The sequence below is a fragment of the Mytilus californianus genome, unplaced genomic scaffold (genome assembly GCF_021869535.1).
Source record: "Mytilus californianus isolate M0D057914Y unplaced genomic scaffold, xbMytCali1.0.p SCAF_2, whole genome shotgun sequence".
Classification (NCBI taxonomy): Eukaryota; Metazoa; Mollusca; class Bivalvia; order Mytilida; family Mytilidae; genus Mytilus; species Mytilus californianus.
Window position 1 is genome coordinate 125,743,404 of NW_026262668.1, and position 27,466 is coordinate 125,770,869.

Sequence of the window (27,466 nt, forward strand, 5' to 3'; positions counted from 1 at the left end):
TGGGATTGTTTTGCAGTGTTCAAATTCAAGATGACATGAAAGTTCTTTTGTTTGTCATATATATGAAAATAATAGAAAATCAATTTTGTCCGACCGAGCGCTTTTTTCAGTAGCCTTCATCATGAACGCTCAAACCTCAACATATTCAATCCATGTCTACAAGCAATCATAAATTAAGACAAAACATTCATAGTTATATTCAATAAAAAAGGATTTAAAGATAAAATTGTTCATACTCTTTTGTCAATACATATGAATGGATATAATATGGCATATATAAGATTATATGCAATTTAACATATTGGTTATAATTCTATCGGGTTTTACCTAGCAGTTTATCAAATCTAAATGTTAATTTGAATGTAAAGTACAACAAAATTAGTTACCTTTAATACAAGCCTCCACGGTGACACTTTTTACAACCGGAGTTGCATTAGGTGTTTGGTCAGGTACTATCGTCAATGTTATCTTGTCAGCCAACAAAGGTTTGATCAGTTCCAGTTCTACGATTCCATTTGGTTGTGCCTGTTGAAATACAAAGCCTTCTGAATGTATGAATGTGTCTATTATGGAGTACTATATTGCATTGTATAGTGTCATTTAATGGGTATCTTTACCTTAAACGGTGTAACCAACATACACAGTACTTAGTATTGACAGACGACTATAGTCTTAATGCAACTTCCATTACTAAAATATAATTGTAATCAAAGACTAATGTTCATGTCTTTACGAAAAGAATCATAATCCCCTAAACAACGACACTAGAGTACAATGTAACGTTATTTGTAAACATTCTTTGGTTATACTAGAATTTCAGAACTGTTTTTCGTGCGTTTCGTAGTTAATAAGTTGAAGTTGTCTTCTTTTTCATTAATATTACAATCAGATGATAATAATAAAATGTCATACCTTGACAGTCTCCTCATAAACTAAAACGTTGTCATTATAAAGTTTGACAACAATACTGTCAACAAATTCTGTTTCTAGAGCAACATTCATTATCGGATTACTGTCACTTGTTGATAACTCTAAAACTGGCTTTTCGTCTTCAGCTGACGGTTTCCATCCTGAAGGTGTTAAAGCGTTTTCAGCACCATCTGGATTCGATGAAGAAGTCACAGTTTCAAAATTTAATGGGCCCTTTGACGTATCGTCTGGACATTTTCCCAAACCTATAAATTCAAAAAGCAATAGTATAAATTAGAATACAAGGAAAGTGAAGTCAAAGGATAATGGCAGCTTCCTTTCATTCTTCCTTAAAAACTGCTGTTTACAGTCAGCCTCATATGATTAAAGATACAAGTCGGCAAAAAGAGCCGCACAGTTGGTTCCTATGGGAATGCCGATTGTTAGTTGAAATACACGTCTTCCAAACGTAACAATTATGTTGTCAATCAAGACATCAAACATCTCGATAATATCAGTTTCAGAGAATTTCTTGTTTGAATCAGAGTGATTTTTTTACAAAGTACGATTTATCCCTCCCTAAGACAAGACACGTGTACCTATGTTGGCCTTTCTTTCTTAATAACAAAATAGGATCAACCCTTTCAATTTGCCTTTTAGTTTGGAATGGGAAATACTTGTGTAAAGTAAAGAAAATTAAAATATCTTAATACTATTTGCAAGACGAAATAGTCTTAGATTGTGTGTTCTCTAACAGATCTTTAAACCTTTTTTAGCATCTGTATATGATTCACACCTACTCTAGAATAGGTAGTTTTACAATAAATTTGAAGCCTGGCTTTGGTTGCTGAATACATTGATGTTATAATTTAGAAAGAGGTTTTGTGGAGTATTTTGAAGACCCAGTAATATAACGTTGTTTGTAAGGACACTTATTCAATTTAGGTATTTAATACAGTTAAGGAAGATCAAGTTCCGCATCTTTGGTTGAAATTCAAAAGAAACCTACAAAAGACACTATAATTATACAAGACGTCCTCCTTGGTTAGTGTCGTTGGGGTAAATGTTGAGTTTCCAAGTGAAATGTCAATCCCTAGTTCATAAATCAAGCAGTTTATGTAATGTAATTTACACATAAAAACGATGTTCATTGGGGCTTTATCTGCAGGACAACAACGTATTTGTCATGTAGAACAACAACGATAATGAATTTCAGATTTTCTGACTTTAAAAAATACCTGCAGTTGTAGAAGCGGGTCCAGTGGTTACCGACGGTTGAGTTGTTTGAATCAAAGGTGGACTTGTTCCTGGTGCTCCAGCTTGAGTACCTGTAGTTGGAGTTGACGCTGTAGAAGGTGTTCCAGAGGTAATCACTGGAGACGATGTAGGTGTTGTGGCTGGTTGTCCTGTGGTCACAGCTACAGAAAACATCACTATCATCACAGGCTTAGTACATTTATTTTTAACACATTTATAACTGAATAAAATTGTCAATATCATCTATACATTAAGATGTCGATTTTGTCCTCCACTAATGAAGCAAAAATATAATAATCAAGTGAAAGGGAACATATGGGATTGTTTTGCAGTGTTCAATTCAAGATGACATGAAAGTTGTTTTGTTGGTCATATATATGAAAATAACAGAAAATCAGTTTTGTCCGACCTAGCACGTTTTTCAGTAGCCTTCATAATGAACGCTCAAACCTCAACATATTCAATCCATGTCTACAAGCAATCACAAATTAAGACAAAACATTCATAGTTATATTCAATAAAAAAGGATTTAAAGATAAAATTGCTCATACTCTTTTGTCAATACATATGAATGAATATAATATGGCAAATATAAGATTATATGCATTTTAACATATTGGTTATAATTCTATCGGGTTTTACGGAGCAGTTTATCAAATCTAATTGTTAATTTGAATGTACAGTACAACAAATTAAGTTACCTTTAATACAAGCCTCAACGGTGACACTTTTTACAACCGGAGTTGCATTAGGTGTTTGGTCAGGTATTATCGTCAATGTTATCTTGTCAGCCAACTGAGGTTTGATAAATTCCAGTTCTACGATGCCATTTGGTTGTGCCTGTTGAAATACATAGCCTTCTGAATGTATGAATGTGTCTATTATGGAGTACTATATTGCATTGTATAGTGTCATTTAATGGGTATCTTTACCTTAAATGGTGTAACCTATATACACAGTGCTTAGTATTGACAGACGACTATAGTCTTAATGCAACGTTTCATTACTAAAATATAATTGTAATCAAAGACTAATGTTCATGTCTTTACGAAAAGAATCATAATCCCCGAAACAACGACACTAGTGTACAATGTAACGTAATTTGTAAACATTCTTTGGTTATACTAGAATTTCAGAACTGCTTTTCGTGCGTTTCGTAGTTAATAAATTGAAGTTGTCTTCTTTTTCATTAATACTACAATCAGATGATAATAATAAAATATCATACCTTGATTGTCTCCTCATAAACTAAAACGTTGTCATTATAAAGTTTGATAAGAATACTGTCAACAAATTCTGTTTCTAGAGCAACATTCATTATCGGATTACTGTCACTTGTTGATAACTCTAAAACTGGCTTTTCGTCTTCAGCTGACGGTTTCCATCCTGAAGGTGTTAAAGCGTTTTCAGCACCATCTGGATTCGATGAAGAAGTCACAGTTTCAAAATTTAATGGGCCCTTTGACGTATCGTCTGGACATTTTCCCAAACCTATAAATTCAAAATGCAATAGTATAAATTAGAATACAAGGAAAGTGAAGTCAAAGGATAAAGCAGTTTCCTTTCATTCTTCCTTAAAAACTGCTGTATACAGTCAGCCTCATATGATTAAAGATGCAAGTCGGCAAAAAGAGCCGCACGTTGGTTCCTATGGGAATGCCGATTGTTAGTTGAAATACACGTCTTCCAAACGTAACAATTATGTTGTCAATCAAGACATCAAACATCTCGATAATATCAGTTTCAGAGAATTGCTTGTTTGAATCAGAGTGATTTTTTTACAAAGTACGATTTATTCCTCCCTTAGACAAGACACTTGTACCTATGTTGGCCTTTCTTTCTTAATAACAAAATAGGATCAACTCTTTCAATTTGCCTTTTAGTTTGGAATGGGAAATACTTGTGTAAAGTATAGAAAATTAAAATATCTTAATACTATTTGCAAGACGAAATAGTCTTAGATTGTATGTTCTCTAACAGATCTTTAAACTTTTTTTAGCATCTGTATATGATTCACACCTACTCTCGAATAGGTAGTTTTACAATAAATTTGACCCCCGGCTTTGGTTGCTGAATAAATTGATGTTAATAATTTAGAAAGAGGTTTTGTGGAGTACTTGGAAGACCCAGTAATATAACTTTGTTTGTAAGGACACTTGAGCAATTAAGGTATTTAATACAGTTAAGGAAGATCACGTTCCGCATCTTTGGTTGAAATTCAAAAGAAACATACAAAAGACCCTATAATTATACAAGACGTCCTCCTTGGTTAGTGTCGTTGGGGTCAATGTTGAGTTTCCAAGTGAAATGTCAATCCCTAGTGCATTTATCAAACAGTTTATGTAATGTAATTTACACATAAAAACGATGTTCATTGGGGCTTTATCTGCAGGACAACAACGTATTTGTCATGTAGAACAACAACGATAATGAATTTCAGATTTTCTGACTTTAAAAAATACCTGCAGTTGTAGAAGCGGGTCCAGTGGTTACCGACGGTTGAGTTGTTTGAATCAAAGGTGGACTTGTTCCTGGTGCTCCAGCTTGAGTACCTGTAGTTGGGGTTGACGCTGTAGAAGGTGTTCCAGAGGTAATCACTGGAGACGATGTAGGTGTTGTAGCTGGTTGTCCTGTGGTCACAGCTACAGAAAACATCACTATCATCACAGGCTTAGTACATTTATTTTAACACATATATAACTGAATAAAATTGTCAATATCATCTATACATTAAGATGTCGATTTTGTCCTCCACTAATGAAGCAAAAATATAATAATCAAGTAAAAGGGAACATATGGGATTGTTTTGCAGTGTTCAAATTCAAGATGACATGAAAGTTCTTTTGTTGGTCATATATATGAAAATAACAGAAAATCAATTTTGTCCGACCGAGCGCTTTTTTCAGTAGCCTTCATCATGAACGCTCAAACCTCAACATATTCAATCCATGTCTACAAGCAATCACAAATTAAGACAAAACATTCATAGTTATATTCAATAAAAAAGGATTTAAAGATAAAATTGTTCATACTCTTTTGTCAATACATATGAATGGATATAATATGGCATATATAAGATTATATGCATTTTAACATATTGGTTATAATTCTATCGGGTTTTACATAGCAGTTTATCAAATCTAAATGTTAATTTGAATGTAAAGTACAACAAAATTAGTTACCTTTAATACAAGCCTCCACGGTGACACTTTTTACAACCGGAGTTGCATTAGGTGTTTGGTCAGGTACTATCGTCAATGTTATCTTGTCAGCCAACAAAGGTTTGATCAGTTCCAGTTCTACGATGCCATTTGGTTGTGCCTGTTGAAATACAAAGCCTTCTGAATGTATGAATGTGTCTATTATGGAGTACTATATTGCATTGTATAGTGTCATTTAATGGGTATCTTTACCTTAAACGGTGTAACCAACATACACAGTACTTAGTATTGACAGACGACTATAGTCTTAATGCAACGTTTCATTACTAAAATATAATTGTAATCAAAGACTAATGTTCATGTCTTTACGAAAAGAATCATAATCCCCTAAACAACGACACTAGAGTACAATGTAACGTAATTTGTAAACATTCTTTGGTTATACTAGAATTTCAGAACTGTTTTTCGTGCGTTTCGTAGTTAATAAATTGAAGTTGTCTTCTTTTTCATTAATATTACAATCAAATGATAATAATAAAATGTCATACCTTGACAGTCTCCTCATAAACTAAAACGTTGTCATTATAAAGTTTGACAACAATACTGTCAACAAATTCTGTTTCTAGAGCAACATTCATTATCGGATTACTGTCACTTGTTGATAACTCTAAAACTGGCTTTTCGTCTTCAGCTAACGGTTTCCATCCTGAAGGTGTTAAAGCGTTTTCAGCACCATCTGGATTCGATGAAGAAGTCACAGTTTCAAAATTTAATGGGCCCTTTGGCCTATCGTCTGGACATTTTCCCAAACCTATAAATTCAAAAAGCAATAGTATAAATTAGAATACAAGGAAAGTAAAGTCAAAGGATAATGGCAGCTTCCTTTCATTCTTCCTTAAAAACTCCTGTATACAGTCAGCCTCATATGATTAAAGATACAAGTCGGCAAAAAGAGCCGCACAGTTGGTTCATATGGGAATGCCGATTGTTAGTTGAAATACACGTCTTCCAAACGTAACAATTATGTTGTCAATCAAGACATCAAACATCTCGATAATATCAGTTTCAGAGAATTTCTTGTTTGAATCAGAGTGATTTTTTTACAAAGTACGATTTATCCCTTCCTAAGACAAGACACTTGTACCTATGTTGGCCTTTCTTTCTTAATAACAAAATAGGATCAACTCTTTCAATTTGCCTTTTAGTTTGGAATGGGAAATACTTGTGTAAACTAAAGAAAATTAAAATATCTTAATACTATTTGCAAGACGAAATAGTCTTAGATTGTGTGTTCTCTAACAGATCTTTAAACCTTTTTTAGCATCTGTATATGATTCACACCTACTCTTGAATAGGTAGTTTTACAATAAATTTGAAGCCTGGCTTTGGTTGCTGAATACATTGATGTTATAATTTAGAAAGAGGTTTTGTGGAGTATTTTGAAGACCCAGTAATATAACGTTGTTTGTAAGGACACTTATTCAATTTAGGTATTTAATACAGTTAAGGAAGATCAAGTTCCGCATCTTTGGTTGAAATTCAAAAGAAACCTACAAAAGACACTATAATTATACAAGACGTCCTCCTTGGTTAGTGTCGTTGGGGTAAATGTTGAGTTTCCAAGTGAAATGTCAATCCCTAGTTCATAAATCAAGCAGTTTATGTAATGTAATTTACACATAAAAACGATGTTCATTGGGGCTTTATCTGCAGGACAACAACGTATTTGTCATGTAGAACAACAACGATAATGAATTTCAGATATTCTGACTTGAAAAAATACCTGCAGTTGTAGAAGCGGGTCCAGTGGTTACCGACGGTTGAGTTGTTTGAATCAAAGGTGGACTTGTTCCTGGTGCTCCAGCTTGAGTTCCCGTAGTTGGAGTTGACGCTGTAGAAGGTGTTCCAGAGGTAATAACTGGAGACGATGTAGGTGTTGTGGCTGGTTGTCCTGTGGTCACAGCTACAGAAAACATCACTATCATCACAGGCTTAGTACATTTATTTTAACACATATATAACTGAATAAAATTGTCAATATCATCTATACATTAAGATGTCGATTTTGTCCTCCACTAATGAAGCAAAAATATAATAATCAAGTAAAAGGGAACATATGGGATTGTTTTGCAGTGTTCAAATTCAAGATGACATGAAAGTTCTTTTGTTGGTCATATATATGAAAATAACAGAAAATCAATTTTGTCCGACCGAGCGCTTTTTTCAGTAGCCTTCATCATGAACGCTCAAACCTCAACATATTCAATCCATGTCTACAAGCAATCACAAATTAAGACAAAACATTCATAGTTATATTCAATAAAAAAGGATTTAAAGATAAAATTGTTCATACTCTTTTGTCAATACATATGAATGGATATAATATGGCATATATAAGATTATATGCATTTTAACATATTGGTTATAATTCTATCGGGTTTTACATAGCAGTTTATCAAATCTAAATGTTTATTTGAATGTAAAGTACAACAAAATTAGTTACCTTTAATACAAGCCTCCACGGTGACACTTTTTACAACCGGAGTTGCATTAGGTGTTTGGTCAGGTACTATCGTCAATGTTATCTTGTCAGCCAACAAAGGTTTGATCAGTTCCAGTTCTACGATTCCATTTGGTTGTGCCTGTTGAAATACAAAGCCTTGTGAATGTATGAATGTGTCTATTATGGAGTACTATATTGCATTGTATAGTGTCATTTAATGGGTATCTTTACCTTACACGGTGTAACCAACATACACAGTACTTAGTATTGACAGACGACTATAGTCTTAATGCAACGTTTCATTACTAAAATATAATTGTAATCAAAGACTAATGTTCATGTCTTTACGAAAAGAATCATAATCCCCTAAACAACGACACTAGAGTACAATGTAACGTAATTTGTAAACATTCTTTGGTTATACTAGAATTTCAGAACTGTTTTTCGTGCGTTTCGTAGTTAATAAGTTGAAGTTGTCTTCTTTTTCATTAATATTACAATCAGATGATAATAATAAAATGTCATACCTTGACAGTCTCCTCATAAACTAAAACGTTGTCATTATAAAGTTTGACAACAATACTGTCAACAAATTCTGTTTCTAGAGCAACATTCATTATCGGATTACTGTCACTTGTTGATAACTCTAAAACTGGCTTTTCGTCTTCAGCAAACGGTTTCCATCCTGAAGGTGTTAAAGCGTTTTCAGCACCATCTGGATTCGATGAAGAAGTCACAGTTTCAAAATTTAATGGGCCCTTTGGCGTATCGTCTGGACATTTTCCCAAACCTATAAATTCAAAAAGCAATAGTATAAATTAGAATACAAGGAAAGAGAAGTCAAAGGATAATGGCAGCTTCCTTTCATTCTTCCTTAAAAACTCCTGTATACAGTCAGCCTCATATGATTAAAGATACAAGTCGGCAAAAAGAGCCGTACAGTTGGTTCATATGGGAATGCCGATTGTTAGTTGAAATACACGTCTTCCAAACGTAACAATTATGTTGTCAATCAAGACATCAAACATCTCGATAATATCAGTTTCAGAGAATTTCTTGTTTGAATCAGAGTGATTTTTTTACAAAGTACGATTTATCCCTCCCTAAGACAAGACACGTGTACCTATGTTGGCCTTTCTTTCTTAATAACAAAATAGGATCAACTCTTTCAATTTGCCTTTTAGTTTGGAATGGGAAATACTTGTGTAAACTAAAGAAAATTAAAATATCTTAATACTATTTGCAAGACGAAATAGTCTTAGATTGTGTGTTCTCTAACAGATCTTTAAACCTTTTTTAGCATCTGTATATGATTCACACCTACTCTTGAATAGGTAGTTTTACAATAAATTTGAAGCCTGGCTTTGGTTGCTGAATACATTGATGTTATAATTTAGAAAGAGGTTTTGTGGAGTATTTTGAAGACCCAGTAATATAACGTTGTTTGTAAGGACACTTATTCAATTTAGGTATTTAATACAGTTAAGGAAGATCAAGTTCCGCATCTTTTGTTGAAATTCAAAAGAAACCTACAAAAGACACTATAATTATACAAGACGTCCTCCTTGGTTAGTGTCGTTGGGGTAAATGTTGAGTTTCCAAGTGAAATGTCAATCCCTAGTTCATAAATCAAGCAGTTTATGTAATGTAATTTACACATAAAAACGATGTTCATTGGGGCTTTATCTGCAGGACAACAACGTATTTGTCATGTAGAACAACAACGATAATGAATTTCAGATATTCTGACTTTAAAAAATACCTGCAGTTGTAGAAGCGGGTCCAGTGGTTACCGACGGTTGAGTTGTTTGAATCAAAGGTGGACTTGTTCCTGGTGCTCCAGCTTGAGTTCCCGTAGTTGGAGTTGACGCTGTAGAAGGTGTTCCAGAGGTAATAACTGGAGACGATGTAGGTGTTGTGGCTGGTTGTCCTGTGGTCACAGCTACAGAAAACATCACTATCATCACAGGCTTAGTACATTTATTTTAACACATATATAACTGAATAAAATTGTCAATATAATCTATACATTAAGATGTCGATTTTGTCCTCCACTAATGAAGCAAAAATATAATAATCGAGTAAAAGGGAACATATGGGATTGTTTTGCAGTGTTCAAATTCAAGATGACATGAAAGTTCTTTTGTTGGTCATATATATGAAAATAACAGAAAATCAATTTTGTCCGACCGAGCGCTTTTTTCAGTAGCCTTCATCATGAACGCTCAAACCTCAACATATTCAATCCATGTCTACAAGCAATCACAAATTAAGACAAAACATTCATAGTTATATTCAATAAAAAAGGATTTAAAGATAAAATTGTTCATACTCTTTTGTCAATACATATGAATGGATATAATATGGCATATATAAGATTATATGCATTTTAACATATTGGTTATAATTCTATCGGGTTTTACATAGCAGTTTATCAAATCTAAATGTTAATTTGAATGTAAAGTACAACAAAATTAGTTACCTTTAATACAAGCCTCCACGGTGACACTTTTTACAACCGGAGTTGCATTAGGTGTTTGGTCAGGTACTATCGTCAATGTTATCTTGTCAGCCAACAAAGGTTTGATCAGTTCCAGTTCTACGATTCCATTTGGTTGTGCCTGTTGAAATACAAAGCCTTGTGAATGTATGAATGTGCCTATTATGGAGTACTATATTGCATTGTATAGTGTCATTTAATGGGTATCTTTACCTTACACGGTGTAACCAACATACACAGTACTTAGTATTGACAGACAACTATAGTCTTAATGCAACGTTTCATTACTAAAATATAATTGTAATCAAAGACTAATGTTCATGTCTTTACGAAAAGAATCATAATCCCCTAAACAACGACTCTAGAGTACAATGTAACGTAATTTGTAAACATTCTTTGGTTATACTAGAATTTCAGAACTGTTTTTCGTGCGTTTCGTAGTTAATAAGTTGAAGTTGTCTTCTTTTTCATTAATATTACAATCAGATGATAATAATAAAATGTCATACCTTGACAGTCTCCTCATAAACTAAAACGTTGTCATTATAAAGTTTGACAACAATACTGTCAACAAATTCTGTTTCTAGAGCAACATTCATTATCGGATTACTGTCACTTGTTGATAACTCTAAAACTGGCTTTTCGTCTTCAGCAAACGGTTTCCATCCTGAAGGTGTTAAAGCGTTTTCAGCACCATCTGGATTCGATGAAGAAGTCACAGTTTCAAAATTTAATGGGCCCTTTGGCGTATCGTCTGGACATTTTCCCAAACCTATAAATTCAAAAAGCAATAGTATAAATTAGAATACAAGGAAAGAGAAGTCAAAGGATAATGGCAGCTTCCTTTCATTCTTCCTTAAAAACTCCTGTATACAGTCAGCCTCATATGATTAAAGATACAAGTCGGCAAAAAAAGCCGCACAGTTGGTTCATATGGGAATGCCGATTGTTAGTTGAAATACACGTCTTCCAAACGTAACAATTATGTTGTCAATCAAGACATCAAACATCTCGATAATATCAGTTTCAGAGAATTTCTTGTTTGAATCAGAGTGATTTTTTTACAAAGTACGATTTATCCCTCCCTAAGACAAGACACGTGTACCTATGTTGGCCTTTCTTTCTTAATAACAAAATAGGATCAACTCTTTCAATTTGCCTTTTAGTTTGGAATGGGAAATACTTGTGTAAACTAAAGAAAATTAAAATATTTTAATACTATTTGCAAGACGAAATAGTCTTAGATTGTGTGTTCTCTAACAGATCTTTAAACCTTTTTTAGCATCTGTATATGATTCACACCTACTCTTGAATAGGTAGTTTTACAATAAATTTGAAGCCTGGCTTTGGTTGCTGAATACATTGATGTTATAATTTAGAAAGAGGTTTTGTGGAGTATTTTGAAGACCCAGTAATATAACGTTGTTTGTAAGGACACTTATTCAATTTAGGTATTTAATACAGTTAAGGAAGATCAAGTTCCGCATCTTTTGTTGAAATTCAAAAGAAACCTACAAAAGACACTATAATTATACAAGACGTCCTCCTTGGTTAGTGTCGTTGGGGTAAATGTTGAGTTTCCAAGTGAAATGTCAATCCCTAGTTCATAAATCAAGCAGTTTATGTAATGTAATTTACACATAAAAACGATGTTCATTGGGGCTTTATCTGCAGGACAACAACGTATTTGTCATGTAGAACAACAACGATAATGAATTTCAGATTTTCTGACTTGAAAAAATACCTGCAGTTGTAGAAGCGGGTCCAGTGGTTACCGACGGTTGAGTTGTTTGAATCAAAGGTGGACTTGTTCCTGGTGCTCCAGCTTGAGTTCCCGTAGTTGGAGTTGACGCTGTAGAAGGTGTTCCAGAGGTAATAACTGGAGACGATGTAGGTGTTGTGGCTGGTTGTCCTGTGGTCACAGCTACAGAAAACATCACTATCATCACAGGCTTAGTACATTTATTTTAACACATATATAACTGAATAAAATTGTCAATATCATCTATACATTAAGATGTCGATTTTGTCCTCCACTAATGAAGCAAAAATATAATAATCAAGTAAAAGGGAACATATGGGATTGTTTTGCAGTGTTCAAATTCAAGATGACATGAAAGTTCTTTTGTTGGTCATATATATGAAAATAACAGAAAATCAATTTTGTCCGACCGAGCGCTTTTTTCAGTAGCCTTCATCATGAACGCTCAAACCTCAACATATTCAATCCATGTCTACAAGCAATCACAAATTAAGACAAAACATTCATAGTTATATTCAATAAAAAAGGATTTAAAGATAAAATTGTTCATACTCTTTTGTCAATACATATGAATGGATATAATATGGCATATATAAGATTATATGCATTTTAACATATTGGTTATAATTCTATCGGGTTTTACATAGCAGTTTATCAAATCTAAATGTTAATTTGAATGTAAAGTACAACAAAATTAGTTACCTTTAATACAAGCCTCCACGGTGACACTTTTTACAACCGGAGTTGCATTAGGTGTTTGGTCAGGTACTATCGTCAATGTTATCTTGTCAGCCAACAAAGGTTTGATCAGTTCCAGTTCTACGATGCCATTTGGTTGTGCCTGTTGAAATACAAAGCCTTGTGAATGTATGAATGTGTCTATTATGGAGTACTATATTGCACTGTATAGTGTCATTTAATGGGTATCTTTACCTTACACGGTGTAACCAACATACACAGTACTTAGTATTGACAGACGACTATAGTCTTAATGCAACGTTGCATTACTAAAATATAATTGTAATCAAAGACTAATGTTCATGTCTTTACGAAAAGAATCATAATCCCCTAAACAACGACACTAGAGTACAATGTAACGTAATTTGTAAACATTCTTTGGTTATACTAGAATTTCAGAACTGTTTTTCGTGCGTTTCGTAGTTAATAAGTTGAAGTTGTCTTCTTTTTCATTAATATTACAATCAGATGATAATAATAAAATGTCATACCTTGACAGTCTCCTCATAAACTAAAACGTTGTCATTATAAAGTTTGACAACAATACTGTCAACAAATTCTGTTTCTAGAGCAACATTCATTATCGGATTACTGTCACTTGTTGATAACTCTAAAACTGGCTTTTCGTCTTCAGCAAACGGTTTCCATCCTGAAGGTGTTAAAGCGTTTTCAGCACCATCTGGATTCGATGAAGAAGTCACAGTTTCAAAATTTAATGGGCCCTTTGGCGTATCGTCTGGACATTTTCCCAAACCTATAAATTCAAAAAGCAATAGTATAAATTAGAATACAAGGAAAGAGAAGTCAAAGGATAATGGCAGCTTCCTTTCATTCTTCCTTAAAAACTCCTGTATACAGTCAGCCTCATATGATTAAAGATACAAGTCGGCAAAAAAAGCCGCACAGTTGGTTCATATGGGAATGCCGATTGTTAGTTGAAATACACGTCTTCCAAACGTAACAATTATGTTGTCAATCAAGACATCAAACATCTCGATAATATCAGTTTCAGAGAATTTCTTGTTTGAATCAGAGTGATTTTTTTACAAAGTACGATTTATCCCTCCCTAAGACAAGACACGTGTACCTATGTTGGCCTTTCTTTCTTAATAACAAAATAGGATCAACTCTTTCAATTTGCCTTTTAGTTTGAAATGGGAAATACTTGTGTAAACTAAAGAAAATTAAAATATCTTAATACTATTTGCAAGACGAAATAGTCTTAGATTGTGTGTTCTCTAACAGATCTTTAAACCTTTTTTAGCATCTGTATATGATTCACACCTACTCTTGAATAGGTAGTTTTACAATAAATTTGAAGCCTGGCTTTGGTTGCTGAATACATTGATGTTATAATTTAGAAAGAGGTTTTGTGGAGTATTTTGAAGACCCAGTAATATAACGTTGTTTGTAAGGACACTTATTCAATTTAGGTATTTAATACAGTTAAGGAAGATCAAGTTCCGCATCTTTTGTTGAAATTCAAAAGAAACCTACAAAAGACACTATAATTATACAAGACGTCCTCCTTGGTTAGTGTCGTTGGGGTAAATGTTGAGTTTCCAAGTGAAATGTCAATCCCTAGTTCATAAATCAAGCAGTTTATGTAATGTAATTTACACATAAAAACGATGTTCATTGGGGCTTTATCTGCAGGACAACAACGTATTTGTCATGTAGAACAACAACGATAATGAATTTCAGATTTTCTGACTTGAAAAAATACCTGCAGTTGTAGAAGCGGGTCCAGTGGTTACCGACGGTTGAGTTGTTTGAATCAAAGGTGGACTTGTTCCTGGTGCTCCAGCTTGAGTTCCCGTAGTTGGAGTTGACGCTGTAGAAGGTGTTCCAGAGGTAATAACTGGAGACGATGTAGGCGTTGTGGCTGGTTGTCCTGTGGTCACAGCTACAGAAAACATCACTATCATCACAGGCTTAGTACATTTATTTTAACACATATATAACTGAATAAAATTGTCAATATCATCTATACATTAAGATGTCGATTTTGTCCTCCACTAATGAAGCAAAAATATAATAATCAAGTAAAAGGGAACATATGGGATTGTTTTGCAGTGTTCAATTCAAGATGACATGAAAGTTGTTTTGTTGGTCATATATATGAAAATAACAGAAAATCAGTTTTGTCCGACCTAGCACGTTTTTCAGTAGCCTTCATAATGAACGCTCAAACCTCAACATATTCAATCCATGTCTACAAGCAATCACAAATTAAGACAAAACATTCATAGTTATATTCAATAAAAAAGGATTTAAAGATAAAATTGCTCATACTCTTTTGTCAATACATATGAATGAATATAATATGGCAAATATAAGATTATATGCATTTTAACATATTGGTTATAATTCTATCGGGTTTTACGGAGCAGTTTATCAAATCTAATGGTTAATTTGAATGTACAGTACAACAAGTTTAGTTACCTTTAATACAAGCCTCAACGGTGACACTTTTTACAACCGGAGTTGCATTAGGTGTTTGGTCAGGTATTATCGTCAATGTTATCTTGTCAGCCAACAGAGGTTTGATCAATTCCAGTTCTACGATGCCATTTGGTTGTGCCTGTTGAAATACATAGCCTTCTGAATGTATGAATGTGTCTATTATGGAGTACTATATTGCATTGTATAGTGTCATTTAATGGGTATCTTTACCTTAAATGGTGTAACCTATATACACAGTGCTTAGTATTGACAGACGACTATAGTCTTAATGCAACGTTTCATTACTAAAATATAATTGTAATCAAAGACTAATGTTCATGTCTTTACGAAAAGAATCATAATCCCCGAAACAACGACACTAGTGTACAATGTAACGTAATTTGTAAACATTCTTTGGTTATACTAGAATTTCAGAACTGCTTTTCGTGCGTTTCGTAGTTAATAAATTGAAGTTGTCTTCTTTTTCATTAATACTACAATCAGATGATAATAATAAAATATCATACCTTGACAGTCTCCTCATAAACTAAAACGTTGTCGTTATAAAGTTTGATAACAATACTGTCAACAAATTCTGTTTCTAGAGCAACATTCATTATCGGATTACTGTCACTTGTTGATAACTCTAAAACTGGCTTTTCGTCTTCAGCTGACGGTTTCCATCCTGAAGGTGTTAAAGCGTTTTCAGCACCATCTGGATTCGATGAAGAAGTCACAGTTTCAAAATTTAATGGGCCCTTTGGCGTATCGTCTGGACATTTTCCCAAACCTATAAATTCAAAAAGCAATAGTATAAATTAGAATACAAGGAAAGAGAAGTCAAAGGATAATGGCAGCTTCCTTTCATTCTTCCTTAAAAACTCCTGTATACAGTCAGCCTCATATGATTAAAGATACAAGTCGGCAAAAAAAGCCGCACAGTTGGTTCATATGGGAATGCCGATTGTTAGTTGAAATACACGTCTTCCAAACGTAACAATTATGTTGTCAATCAAGACATCAAACATCTCGATAATATCAGTTTCAGAGAATTTCTTGTTTGAATCAGAGTGATTTTTTTACAAAGTACGATTTATCCCTCCCTAAGACAAGACACGTGTACCTATGTTGGCCTTTCTTTCTTAATAACAAAATAGGATCAACTCTTTCAATTTGCCTTTTAGTTTGAAATGGGAAATACTTGTGTAAACTAAAGAAAATTAAAATATCTTAATACTATTTGCAAGACGAAATAGTCTTAGATTGTGTGTTCTCTAACAGATCTTTAAACCTTTTTTAGCATCTGTATATGATTCACACCTACTCTTGAATAGGTAGTTTTACAATAAATTTGAAGCCTGGCTTTGGTTGCTGAATACATTGATGTTATAATTTAGAAAGAGGTTTTGTGGAGTATTTTGAAGACCCAGTAATATAACGTTGTTTGTAAGGACACTTATTCAATTTAGGTATTTAATACAGTTAAGGAAGATCAAGTTCCGCATCTTTTGTTGAAATTCAAAAGAAACCTACAAAAGACACTATAATTATACAAGACGTCCTCCTTGGTTAGTGTCGTTGGGGTAAATGTTGAGTTTCCAAGTGAAATGTCAATCCCTAGTTCATAAATCAAGCAGTTTATGTAATGTAATTTACACATAAAAACGATGTTCATTGGGGCTTTATCTGCAGGACAACAACGTATTTGTCATGTAGAACAACAACGATAATGAATTTCAGATTTTCTGACTTGAAAAAATACCTGCAGTTGTAGAAGCGGGTCCAGTGGTTACCGACGGTTGAGTTGTTTGAATCAAAGGTGGACTTGTTCCTGGTGCTCCAGCTTGAGTTCCCGTAGTTGGAGTTGACGCTGTAGAAGGTGTTCCAGAGGTAATAACTGGAGACGATGTAGGCGTTGTGGCTGGTTGTCCTGTGGTCACAGCTACAGAAAACATCACTATCATCACAGGCTTAGTACATTTATTTTAACACATATATAACTGAATAAAATTGTCAATATCATCTATACATTAAGATGTCGATTTTGTCCTCCACTAATGAAGCAAAAATATAATAATCAAGTAAAAGGGAACATATGGGATTGTTTTGCAGTGTTCAATTCAAGATGACATGAAAGTTGTTTTGTTGGTCATATATATGAAAATAACAGAAAATCAGTTTTGTCCGACCTAGCACGTTTTTCAGTAGCCTTCATAATGAACGCTCAAACCTCAACATATTCAATCCATGTCTACAAGCAATCACAAATTAAGACAAAACATTCATAGTTATATTCAATAAAAAAGGATTTAAAGATAAAATTGCTCATACTCTTTTGTCAATACATATGAATGAATATAATATGGCAAATATAAGATTATATGCATTTTAACATATTGGTTATAATTCTATCGGGTTTTACGGAGCAGTTTATCAAATCTAATGGTTAATTTGAATGTACAGTACAACAAGTTTAGTTACCTTTAATACAAGCCTCAACGGTGACACTTTTTACAACCGGAGTTGCATTAGGTGTTTGGTCAGGTATTATCGTCAATGTTATCTTGTCAGCCAACAGAGGTTTGATCAATTCCAGTTCTACGATGCCATTTGGTTGTGCCTGTTGAAATACATAGCCTTCTGAATGTATGAATGTGTCTATTATGGAGTACTATATTGCATTGTATAGTGTCATTTAATGGGTATCTTTACCTTAAATGGTGTAACCTATATACACAGTGCTTAGTATTGACAGACGACTATAGTCTTAATGCAACGTTTCATTACTAAAATATAATTGTAATCAAAGACTAATGTTCATGTCTTTACGAAAAGAATCATAATCCCCGAAACAACGACACTAGTGTACAATGTAACGTAATTTGTAAACATTCTTTGGTTATACTAGAATTTCAGAACTGCTTTTCGTGCGTTTCGTAGTTAATAAATTGAAGTTGTCTTCTTTTTCATTAATACTACAATCAGATGATAATAATAAAATATCATACCTTGACAGTCTCCTCATAAACTAAAACGTTGTCGTTATAAAGTTTGATAACAATACTGTCAACAAATTCTGTTTCTAGAGCAACATTCATTATCGGATTACTGTCACTTGTTGATAACTCTAAAACTGGCTTTTCGTCTTCAGCTGACGGTTTCCATCCTGAAGGTGTTAAAGCGTTTTCAGCACCATCTGGACTCGATGAAGAAGTCACAGTTTCAAAATTTAATGGGCCCTTTGACGTATCGTCTGGACATTTTCCCAAACCTATAAATTCAAAAAGCAATAGTATAAATTAGAATACAAGGAAAGTGAAGTCAAAGGATAATGCCAGTTTCCTTTCATTCTTCCTTAAAAACTCCTGTATACAGTCAGCCTCATATGATTAAAGATACAAGTCGGCAAAAAAAGCCGCACAGTTGGTTCCTATGGGAATGCCGATTGTTAGTTGAAATACACGTCTTCCAAACGTAACAATTATGTTGTCAATCAAGACATCAAACATCTCGATAATATCAGTTTCAGAGAATTGCTTGTTTGAATCAGAGTGATTTTTTTACAAAGTACGATTTATTCCTCCCTTAGACAAGACACTTGTACCTATGTTGGCCTTTCTTTCTTAATAACAAAATAGGATCAACTCTTTCAATTTGCCTTTTAGTTTGGAATGGGAAATACTTGTGTAAAGTATAGAAAATTAAAATATCTTAATACTATTTGCAAGACGAAATAGTCTTAGATTGTATGTTCTCTAACAGATCTTTAAACTTTTTTTAGCATCTGTATATGATTCATACCTACTCTCGAATAGGTAGTTTTACAATAAATTTGAAGCCCGGCTTTGGTTGCTGAATAAATTGATGTTAATAATTTAGAAAGAGGTTTTGTGGAGTACTTGGAAGACCCAGTAATATAACTTTGTTTGTAAGGACACTTGAGCAATTTAGGTATTTAATACAGTTAAGGAAGATCACGTTCCGCACCTTTGGTTGAAATTCAAAAGAAACATACAAAAGACCCTATAATTATACAAGACGTCCTCCTTGGTTAGTGTCGTTGGGGTAAATGTTGAGTTTCCAAGTGAAATGTCAATCCCTAGTGCATTTATCAAGCAGTTTATGTAATGTAATTTACACATAAAAACGATGTTCATTGGGGCTTTATCTGCAGGACAACAACGTATTTGTCATGTAGAACAACAACGATAATGAATTTCAGATTTTCTGACTTTAAAAAATACCTGCAGTTGTAGAAGCGGGTCCAGTGGTTACCGACGGTTGAGTTGTTTGAATCAAAGGTGGACTTGTTCCTGGTGCTCCAGCTTGAGTACCTGTAGTTGGGGTTGACGCTGTAGAAGGTGTTCCAGAGGTAATCACTGGAGACGATGTAGGTGTTGTGGCTGGTTGTCCTGTGGTCACAGCTACAGAAAACATCACTATCATCACAGGCTTAGTACATTTATTTTAACACATATATAACTGAATAAAATTGTCAATATCATCTATACATTAAGATGTCGATTTTGTCCTCCACTAATGAAGCAAAAATATAATAATCAAGTAAAAGGGAACATATGGGATTGTTTTGCAGTGTTCAATTCAAGAAGACATGAAAGTTGTTTTGTTGGTCATATATATGAAAATAACAGAAAATCAGTTTTGTCCGACCTAGCACGTTTTTCAGTAGCCTTCATAATGAATGCTCAAACCTCAACATATTCAATCCATGTCTAGAAGCAATCACAAATTAAGACATAACATTGATGGTTATATTCAATAAAAAAGGATTTAAAGATAAAATTGTTCATACTCTTTTGTCAATACATATGAATGAATATAATATGGCAAATATAAGATTATATGCATTTTAACATATTGGTTATAATTCTATCGGGTTTTACGGAGCAGTTTATCAAATCTAATGGTTAATTTGAATGTACAGTACAACAAAATTAGTTACCTTTAATACAAGCCTCAACGGTGACACTTTTTACAACCGGAGTTGCATTAGGTGTTTGGTCAGGTATTATCGTCAATGTTATCTTGTCAGCCAACAGAGGTTTGATCAATTCCAGTTCTACGATGCCATTTGGTTGTGCCTGTTGAAATACATAGCCTTCTGAATGTATGAATGTGTCTATTATGGAGTACTATATTGCATTGTATAGTGTCATTTAATTGGTATCTTTACCTTAAATGGTGTAACCTATATACACAGTGCTTAGTATTGACAGACGACTATAGTCTTAATGCAACGTTTCATTACTAAAATATAATTGTAATCAAGGACTAATGTTCATGTCTTTACGAAAAGAATCATAATCCCCGAAACAACGACACTAGAGTACAATGTAACGTAATTTGTAAACATTCTTTGGTTATACTAGAATTTCAGAACTGCTTTTCGTGTGTTTCGTAGTTAATAAATTGAAGTTGTCTTCTTTTTCATTAATATTACAATCAGATGATAATAATAAAATATTATACCTTGACAGTCTCCTCATAAACTAAAACGTTGTCATTATAAAGTTTGACAACAATACTGTCAACAAATTCTGTTTCTAGAGCAACATTCATTATCGGATTACTGTTACTTGTTGATAACTCTAAAACTGGCTTTTCGTCTTCAGCTGACGGTTTCCATCCTGAAGGTGTTAAAGCGTTTTCAGCACCATCTGGATTCGATGAAGAAGTCACAGTTTCAAAATTTAATGGGCCCTTTGGCGTATCGTCTGGACATTTTCCCAAACCTATAAATTCAAAAAGCAATAGTATAAATTAGAATACAAGGAAAGCGAAGTCAAAGGATAATGCCAGTTTCCTTTCATTCTTTCATAAAAACTCCTGTATACAGTCAGCCTCATATGATTAAAGATACAAGTCGGCAAAAAGAGCTGCACAGTTGGTTCCTATGGGAATGCCGATTGTTAGTTGAAATACACGTCTTCTAAACGTAACAATTATAATGTCAATCAAGACATCAAACATCTCGATAATATCAGTTTCAGAGAATTGCTTGTTTGAATCAGAGTGATTTTTTTACAAAGTACGATTTATTCCTCACTTAGACAAGACACTTGTACCTATGTTGGCCTTTCTTTCTTAATAACAAAATAGGATCAACTCTTTCAATTTGCCTTTTAGTTTGGAATAGGAAATACTTGTGTAAAGTATAGAAAATTCAAATATCTTAATACTATTTCCAAGACGAAATAGTCTTAGATTGTGTGTTCTCTAACAGATCTTTAAACTTTTTTTAGCATCTGTATATGATTCACACCTACTCTCGAATAGGTAGTTTTACAATAAATTTGAAGCCCGGCTTTGGTTGCTGAATAAATTGATGTTAATAATTTAGAAAGAGGTTTTGTGGAGTACTTGGAAGACCCAGTAATATAACGTTGTTTGTAAGGACACTTGAGCAATTTAGGTATTTAATGCAGTTAAGGAAGATCACGTGCCGCATCTTTGGTTGAAATTCAAAAGAAACATACAAAAGACCCTATAATTATACAAGACGTCCTCCTTGGTTAGTGTCGTTGGGGTAAATGTTGAGTTTCCAAGTGAAATGTCAATCCCTAGTTCATTTATCAAGCAGTTTATGTAATGTAATTTACACATAAAAACGATGTTCATTGGGGCTTTATCTGCAGGACAACAACGTATTTGTCATGTAGAACAACAACGATAATGAATTTAAGATTTTCTGACTTTAAAAAATACCTGCAGTAGTAGAAGCGGGTCCAGTGGTTACCGACGGTTGAGTTGTTTGAATCAAAGGTGGACTTGTTCCAGGTGCTCCAGCTTGAGTACCTGTAGTTGGGGTTGACGCTGTAGAAGGTGTTCCAGAGGTAATCACTGGAGACGATGTAGGTGTTGTGGCCTGTTGTCCTGTGGTCACAGCTACAGAAAACATCACTATCATCACAGGCTTAGTACATTTATTTTAACACATATATAACTGAATAAAATTGTCAATATCATCTATACATTAAGATGTCGATTTTGTCCTCCACTAATGAAGCAAAAATATAATAATCAAGTAAAAGGGAACATATGGGATTGTTTTGCAGTGTTCAATTCAAGATGACATGAAAGTTGTTTTGTTGGTCATATATATGAAAATAACAGAAAATCAGTTTTGTCCGACCTAGCACGTTTTTCAGTAGCCTTCATAATGAACGCTCAAACCTCAACATATTCAATCAATGTCTACAAGCAATCACAAATTAAGACATAACATTGATGGTTATATTCAATAAAAAAGGATTTAAAGATAAAATTGTTCATACTCTTTTGTCAATACATATGAATGAATATAATATGGCAAATATAAGATTATATGCATTTTAACATATTGGTTATAATTCTATCGGGTTTTACGGAGCAGTTTATCAAATCTAATGGTTAATTTGAATGTACAGTACAACAAGTTTAGTTACCTTTAATACAAGCTTCAACGGTGACACTTTTTACAACCGGAGTTGTATTAGGTGTTTGGTCAGGTATTATCGTCAATGTTATCTTGTCAGCCAACAGAGGTTTGATCAATTCCAGTTCTACGATGCCATTTGGTTGTGCCTGTTGAAATACATAGCCTTCTGAATGTATGAATGTGTCTATTATGGAGTACTATATTGCATTGTATAGTGTCATTTAATGGGTATCTTTACCTTAAATGGTGTAACCTATATACACAGTGCTTAGTATTGACAGACGACTATAGTCTTAATGCAACGTTTCATTACTAAAATATAATTGTAATCACAGACTAATGTTCATGTCTTTACGAAAAGAATCATAACCCCCTAAACAACGACACTAGTGTACAATGTAACGTAATTTGTAAACATTCTTTGGTTATACTATAATTTCAGAACTGCTTTTCGTGTGTTTCGTAGTTAATAAATTGAAGTTGTCTTCTTTTTCATTAATATTACAATCAGATGATAATAATAAAATATCATACCTTGACAGTCTCCTCATAAACTAAAACGTTGTCATTATAAAGTTTGACAACAATACTGTCAACAAATTCTGTTTCTAGAGCAACATTCATTATCGGATTACTGTCACTTGTTGATAACTCTAAAACTGGCTTTTCGTCTTCAGCTGACGGTTTCCATCCTGAAGGTGTTAAAGCGTTTTCAGCACCATCTGGATTCGATGAAGAAGTCACAGTTTCAAAATTTAATGGGCCCTTTGGCGTATCGTCTGGACATTTTCCCAAACCTATAAATTCAAAAAGCAATAGTATAAATTAGAATACAAGGAAAGTGAAGTCAATGGATAATGCCAGTTTCCTTTCATTTTTCCTAAAAAAAACTCCTGTATACAGTCAGCCTCATATGATTAAAGATACAAGTCGGCAAAAAGAGCCGCACAGTTGGTTCCTATGGGAATGCCGATTGTTAGTTGAAATACACGTCTTCTAAACGTAACAATTATAATGTCAATCAAGACATCAAGCATCTCGATAATATCAGTTTCAGAGAATTGCTTGTTTGAATCAGAGTGATTCTTTTACAAAGTACGATTTATTCCTCCTTAAGTCAAGACACTTGTACCTATGTTGGCCTTTCTTTCTTATGAACAAAATAGGATCAACTCTTTTAATTTGCCTTTTAGTTTGGAATGGGAAATACTTGTGTAAAGTATAGAAAATTAAAATATCTTAATACTATTTGCAATACGAAATAGTCTTAGATTGTATGTTCTCTAACAGATCTTTAAACTTTTTTTAGCATCTGTATATGATTCACACCTACTCTAGAATAGGTAGTTTTACAATAAATTTGAAGCCTGGCTTTGGTTGCTGAATACATTGATGTTAATCAATTAGAAAGAGGTTTTGCGGAGTACCTGGAAGACCCAGTAATATAACGTTGTTTGTAAGGACACTTATTCAATTTAGGTATTTAATACAGTTAAGGAAGATCACGTTCCGCATCTTTGGTTGAAATTCAAAAGAAACATACAAAAGACCCTATAATTATACAATACGTCCTCCTTGGTTAGTGTCGTTGGGGTAAATGTTGAGTTTTCAAGTGAAATGTCAATCCCTAGTTCATTTATCAAGCAGTTTATGTAATTTGATTTACACATAGAAACGATGTTCATTAGGGCTTTATCTGCAGGACAACAACGTATTTGTCATGTAAAACAACAACGATAATGAAATTCAGATTTTCTGACTTTAAAAAATACCTGCAGTTGTAGAAGCGGGTCCAGTGGTTACCGACGGTTGAGTTGTTTGAATCAAAGGTGGACTTGTTCCTGGTGCTCCAGCTTGAGTACCTGTAGTTGGGGTTGACGCTGTAGAAGGTGTTCCAGAGGTAATCACTGGAGACGATGTAGGTGTTGTGGCTGGTTGTCCTGTGGTCAGAGCTACAGAAAACATCACTGTCATCACAGGCTTAGTACATTTATTTTAACACATATATAACTGAATAAATTGTCAATATCATCTATACATTAAGATGTCGATTTTGTCCTCCACTAATGAAGCAAAAATATAATAATCAAGTAAAAGGGAACATATGGGATTGTTTTGCAGTGTTCAAATTCAAGATGACATGAAAGTTGTTTTGTTGGTCATATATATGAAAATAACAGAAAATCAATTGTGTCCGACCGAGCGCTTTTTTCAGTAGCCTTTATCATGAACGGTCAAACCTCAACATATTCAATCCATGTCTACAAGCAATCACAAATTAAGACATAACATTGATAGTTATATTCAATAAAAAAGGATTTAAAGATAAAATTGTTCATACTCTTTTGTCAATACATATGAATGAATATAATATGGCAAATATAAGATTATATGCATTTTAACATTCTATCGTTTTTTACGGAGCAGTTTATCAAATCTAATGGTTAATTTGAATGTACAGTACAACAAAATTAGTTACCTTTAATACAAGCCTCCACGGTGACACTTTTTACAACCGGAGTTGCATTAGGTGTTTGGTCAGGTATTATTGTCAATGTTATCTTGTCAGCCAACTGAGGTTTGATAAATTCCAGTTCTACGATGCCATTTGGTTGTGCCTGTTGAAATACATAGCCTTCTGAATGTATGAATGTGCCTATTATGGAGTACTATATTGCATTGTATAGTGTCATTTAATGGGTATCTTTACCTTAAATGGTGTTACCAATATACACAGTGCTTAGTATTGACAGACAACTATAGTCTTAATGCAACGTTGCATTACTAAAATATAATTGTAATCAAAGACTAAATGTTCATGTCTTTACGAAAAGAATCATAATCCCCTAAACAACGACACTTGAGTACATTTAACGTAATTTGTAAACATTCTTTGGTTATACTATAATTTCAGAACTGCTTTTCGTGCGTTTCGTAGTTAATAAATTGAAGTTGTCTTCTTTTTCATTAATATTACAATCAGATGATAATAATAAAATATCATACCTTGACAGTCTCCTCATAAACTAAAACGTTGTCATTATAAAGTTTGACAACAATACTGTCAACAGATTCTGTTTTTAGAGCAACATTCATTATCGGATTACTGTCACTTGTTGATAACTCTAAAACTGGCTTTTCGTCTTCAGCTGACGGTTTCCATCCTGAAGGTGTTAAAGCGTTTTCAGCACCATCTGGATTCGATGAAGAAGTCACAGTTTCAAAATTTAATGGGCCCTTTGTCGCATCGTCCGGACATTTTTCCAAAACTAAAAATTCAAAAAGCAATAGTATAAATTAGAATACAAGGAAAGTGAAGTCAAAGGATAATGCCAGTTTCCTTTCATTTTTCCTAAAAAAAACTCCTGTATACAGTCAGCCTCATATGATTAAAGATACAAGTCGGCAAAAAGAGCCGCACAGTTGGCTCCTATGGGGATGCCGATTGTTAGTTGAAATAACGTCTTCCAAACGTAACAATTATGTTGTCAATCAAGACATCAAACATCTCGATAATATCAGTTTCAGAGAATTGCTTGTTTGAATCAGAGTGATTCTTTTACAAAGTACGATTTATTCCTCCTTAAGTCAAGACACTTGTACCTATGTTGGCCTTTCTTTCTTATGAACAAAATAGGATCAACTCTTTTAATTTGCCTTTTAGTTTGGAATGGGAAATACTTGTGTAAAGTATAGAAAATTAAAATATCTTAATACTATTTGCAATACGAAATAGTCTTAGATTGTATGTTTTCTAACAGATCTTTAAACTTTTTTTAGCATCTGTATATGATTCACACCTACTCTCGAATAGGTAGTTTTACAATAAATTTGAAGCCCGGCTTTGGTTGCTGAATAAATTGATGTTAATAATTTAGAAAGAGGTTTTGTGGAGTACTTGGAAGACCCAGTAATATAACGTTGTTTGTAAGGACACTTGAGCAATTTAGGTATTTAATACAGTTAAGGAAGATCACGTGCCGCATCTTTGGTTGAAATTCAAAAGAAACATACAAAAGACCCTATAATTATACAAGACGTCCTCCTTGGTTAGTGTCGTTGGGGTAAATGTTGAGTTTCCTAGTGAAATGTCAATCCCTAGTTCATTTATCAAGTAGTTTATGTAATGTAATTTACACATAAAAACGATGTTCATTGGGGCTTTATCTGCAGGACAACAACGTATTTGTCATGTAGAACAACAACGATAATGAATTTCAGATTTTCTGACTTTAAAAAATACCTGCAGTTGTAGAAGCGGGTCCAGTGGTTACCGACGGTTGAGTTGTTTGAATCAAAGGTGGACTGGTTCCTGGTGCTCCAGCTTGAGTACCTGTAGTTGGGGTTGACGCTGTAGAAGGTGTTCCAGAGGTAATCACTGGAGATGATGTAGGTGTTGTGGCTGGTTGTCCTGTGGTCACAGCTACAGAAAACATCACTATCATCACAGGCTTAATACATTCATTTCAACACATATATAACTGAATAAAATTGTCAATATCATCTATACATTAAGATGTCGATTTTGTCCTCCACTAATGAAGCAAAAATATAATAATCAAGTAAAAGGGAACATATGGGATTGTTTTGCAGTGTTCAATTCAAGAAGACATGAAAGTTGTTTTGTTGGTCATATATATGAAAATAACAGAAAATCAGTTTTGTCCGACCTAGCACGTTTTTCAGTAGCCTTCATAATGAATGCTCAAACCTCAACATATTCAATCCATGTCTAGAAGCAATCACAAATTAA

The 27,466-nt window shown here is 33.7% G+C and overlaps 1 protein-coding gene across 1 annotated transcript in view; it reads right to left on the reverse strand.

The window, feature by feature from the left end:
* Positions 1 to 27,466, reverse strand: part of LOC127727801 (mucin-2-like) — a 116,419-nt gene that overhangs the window by 41,454 nt on the left and 47,499 nt on the right. The window contains exons 19-21 of the mRNA XM_052234917.1: positions 26,957 to 27,136; positions 18,522 to 18,546; positions 5,876 to 6,113 (exon numbers count right to left, since the gene is read on the reverse strand). Coding sequence (XP_052090877.1) covers positions 5,876 to 6,113; positions 18,522 to 18,546; positions 26,957 to 27,136 — 443 coding nt within the window. The remainder of the gene's footprint in view (positions 1 to 5,875; positions 6,114 to 18,521; positions 18,547 to 26,956; positions 27,137 to 27,466) is intronic.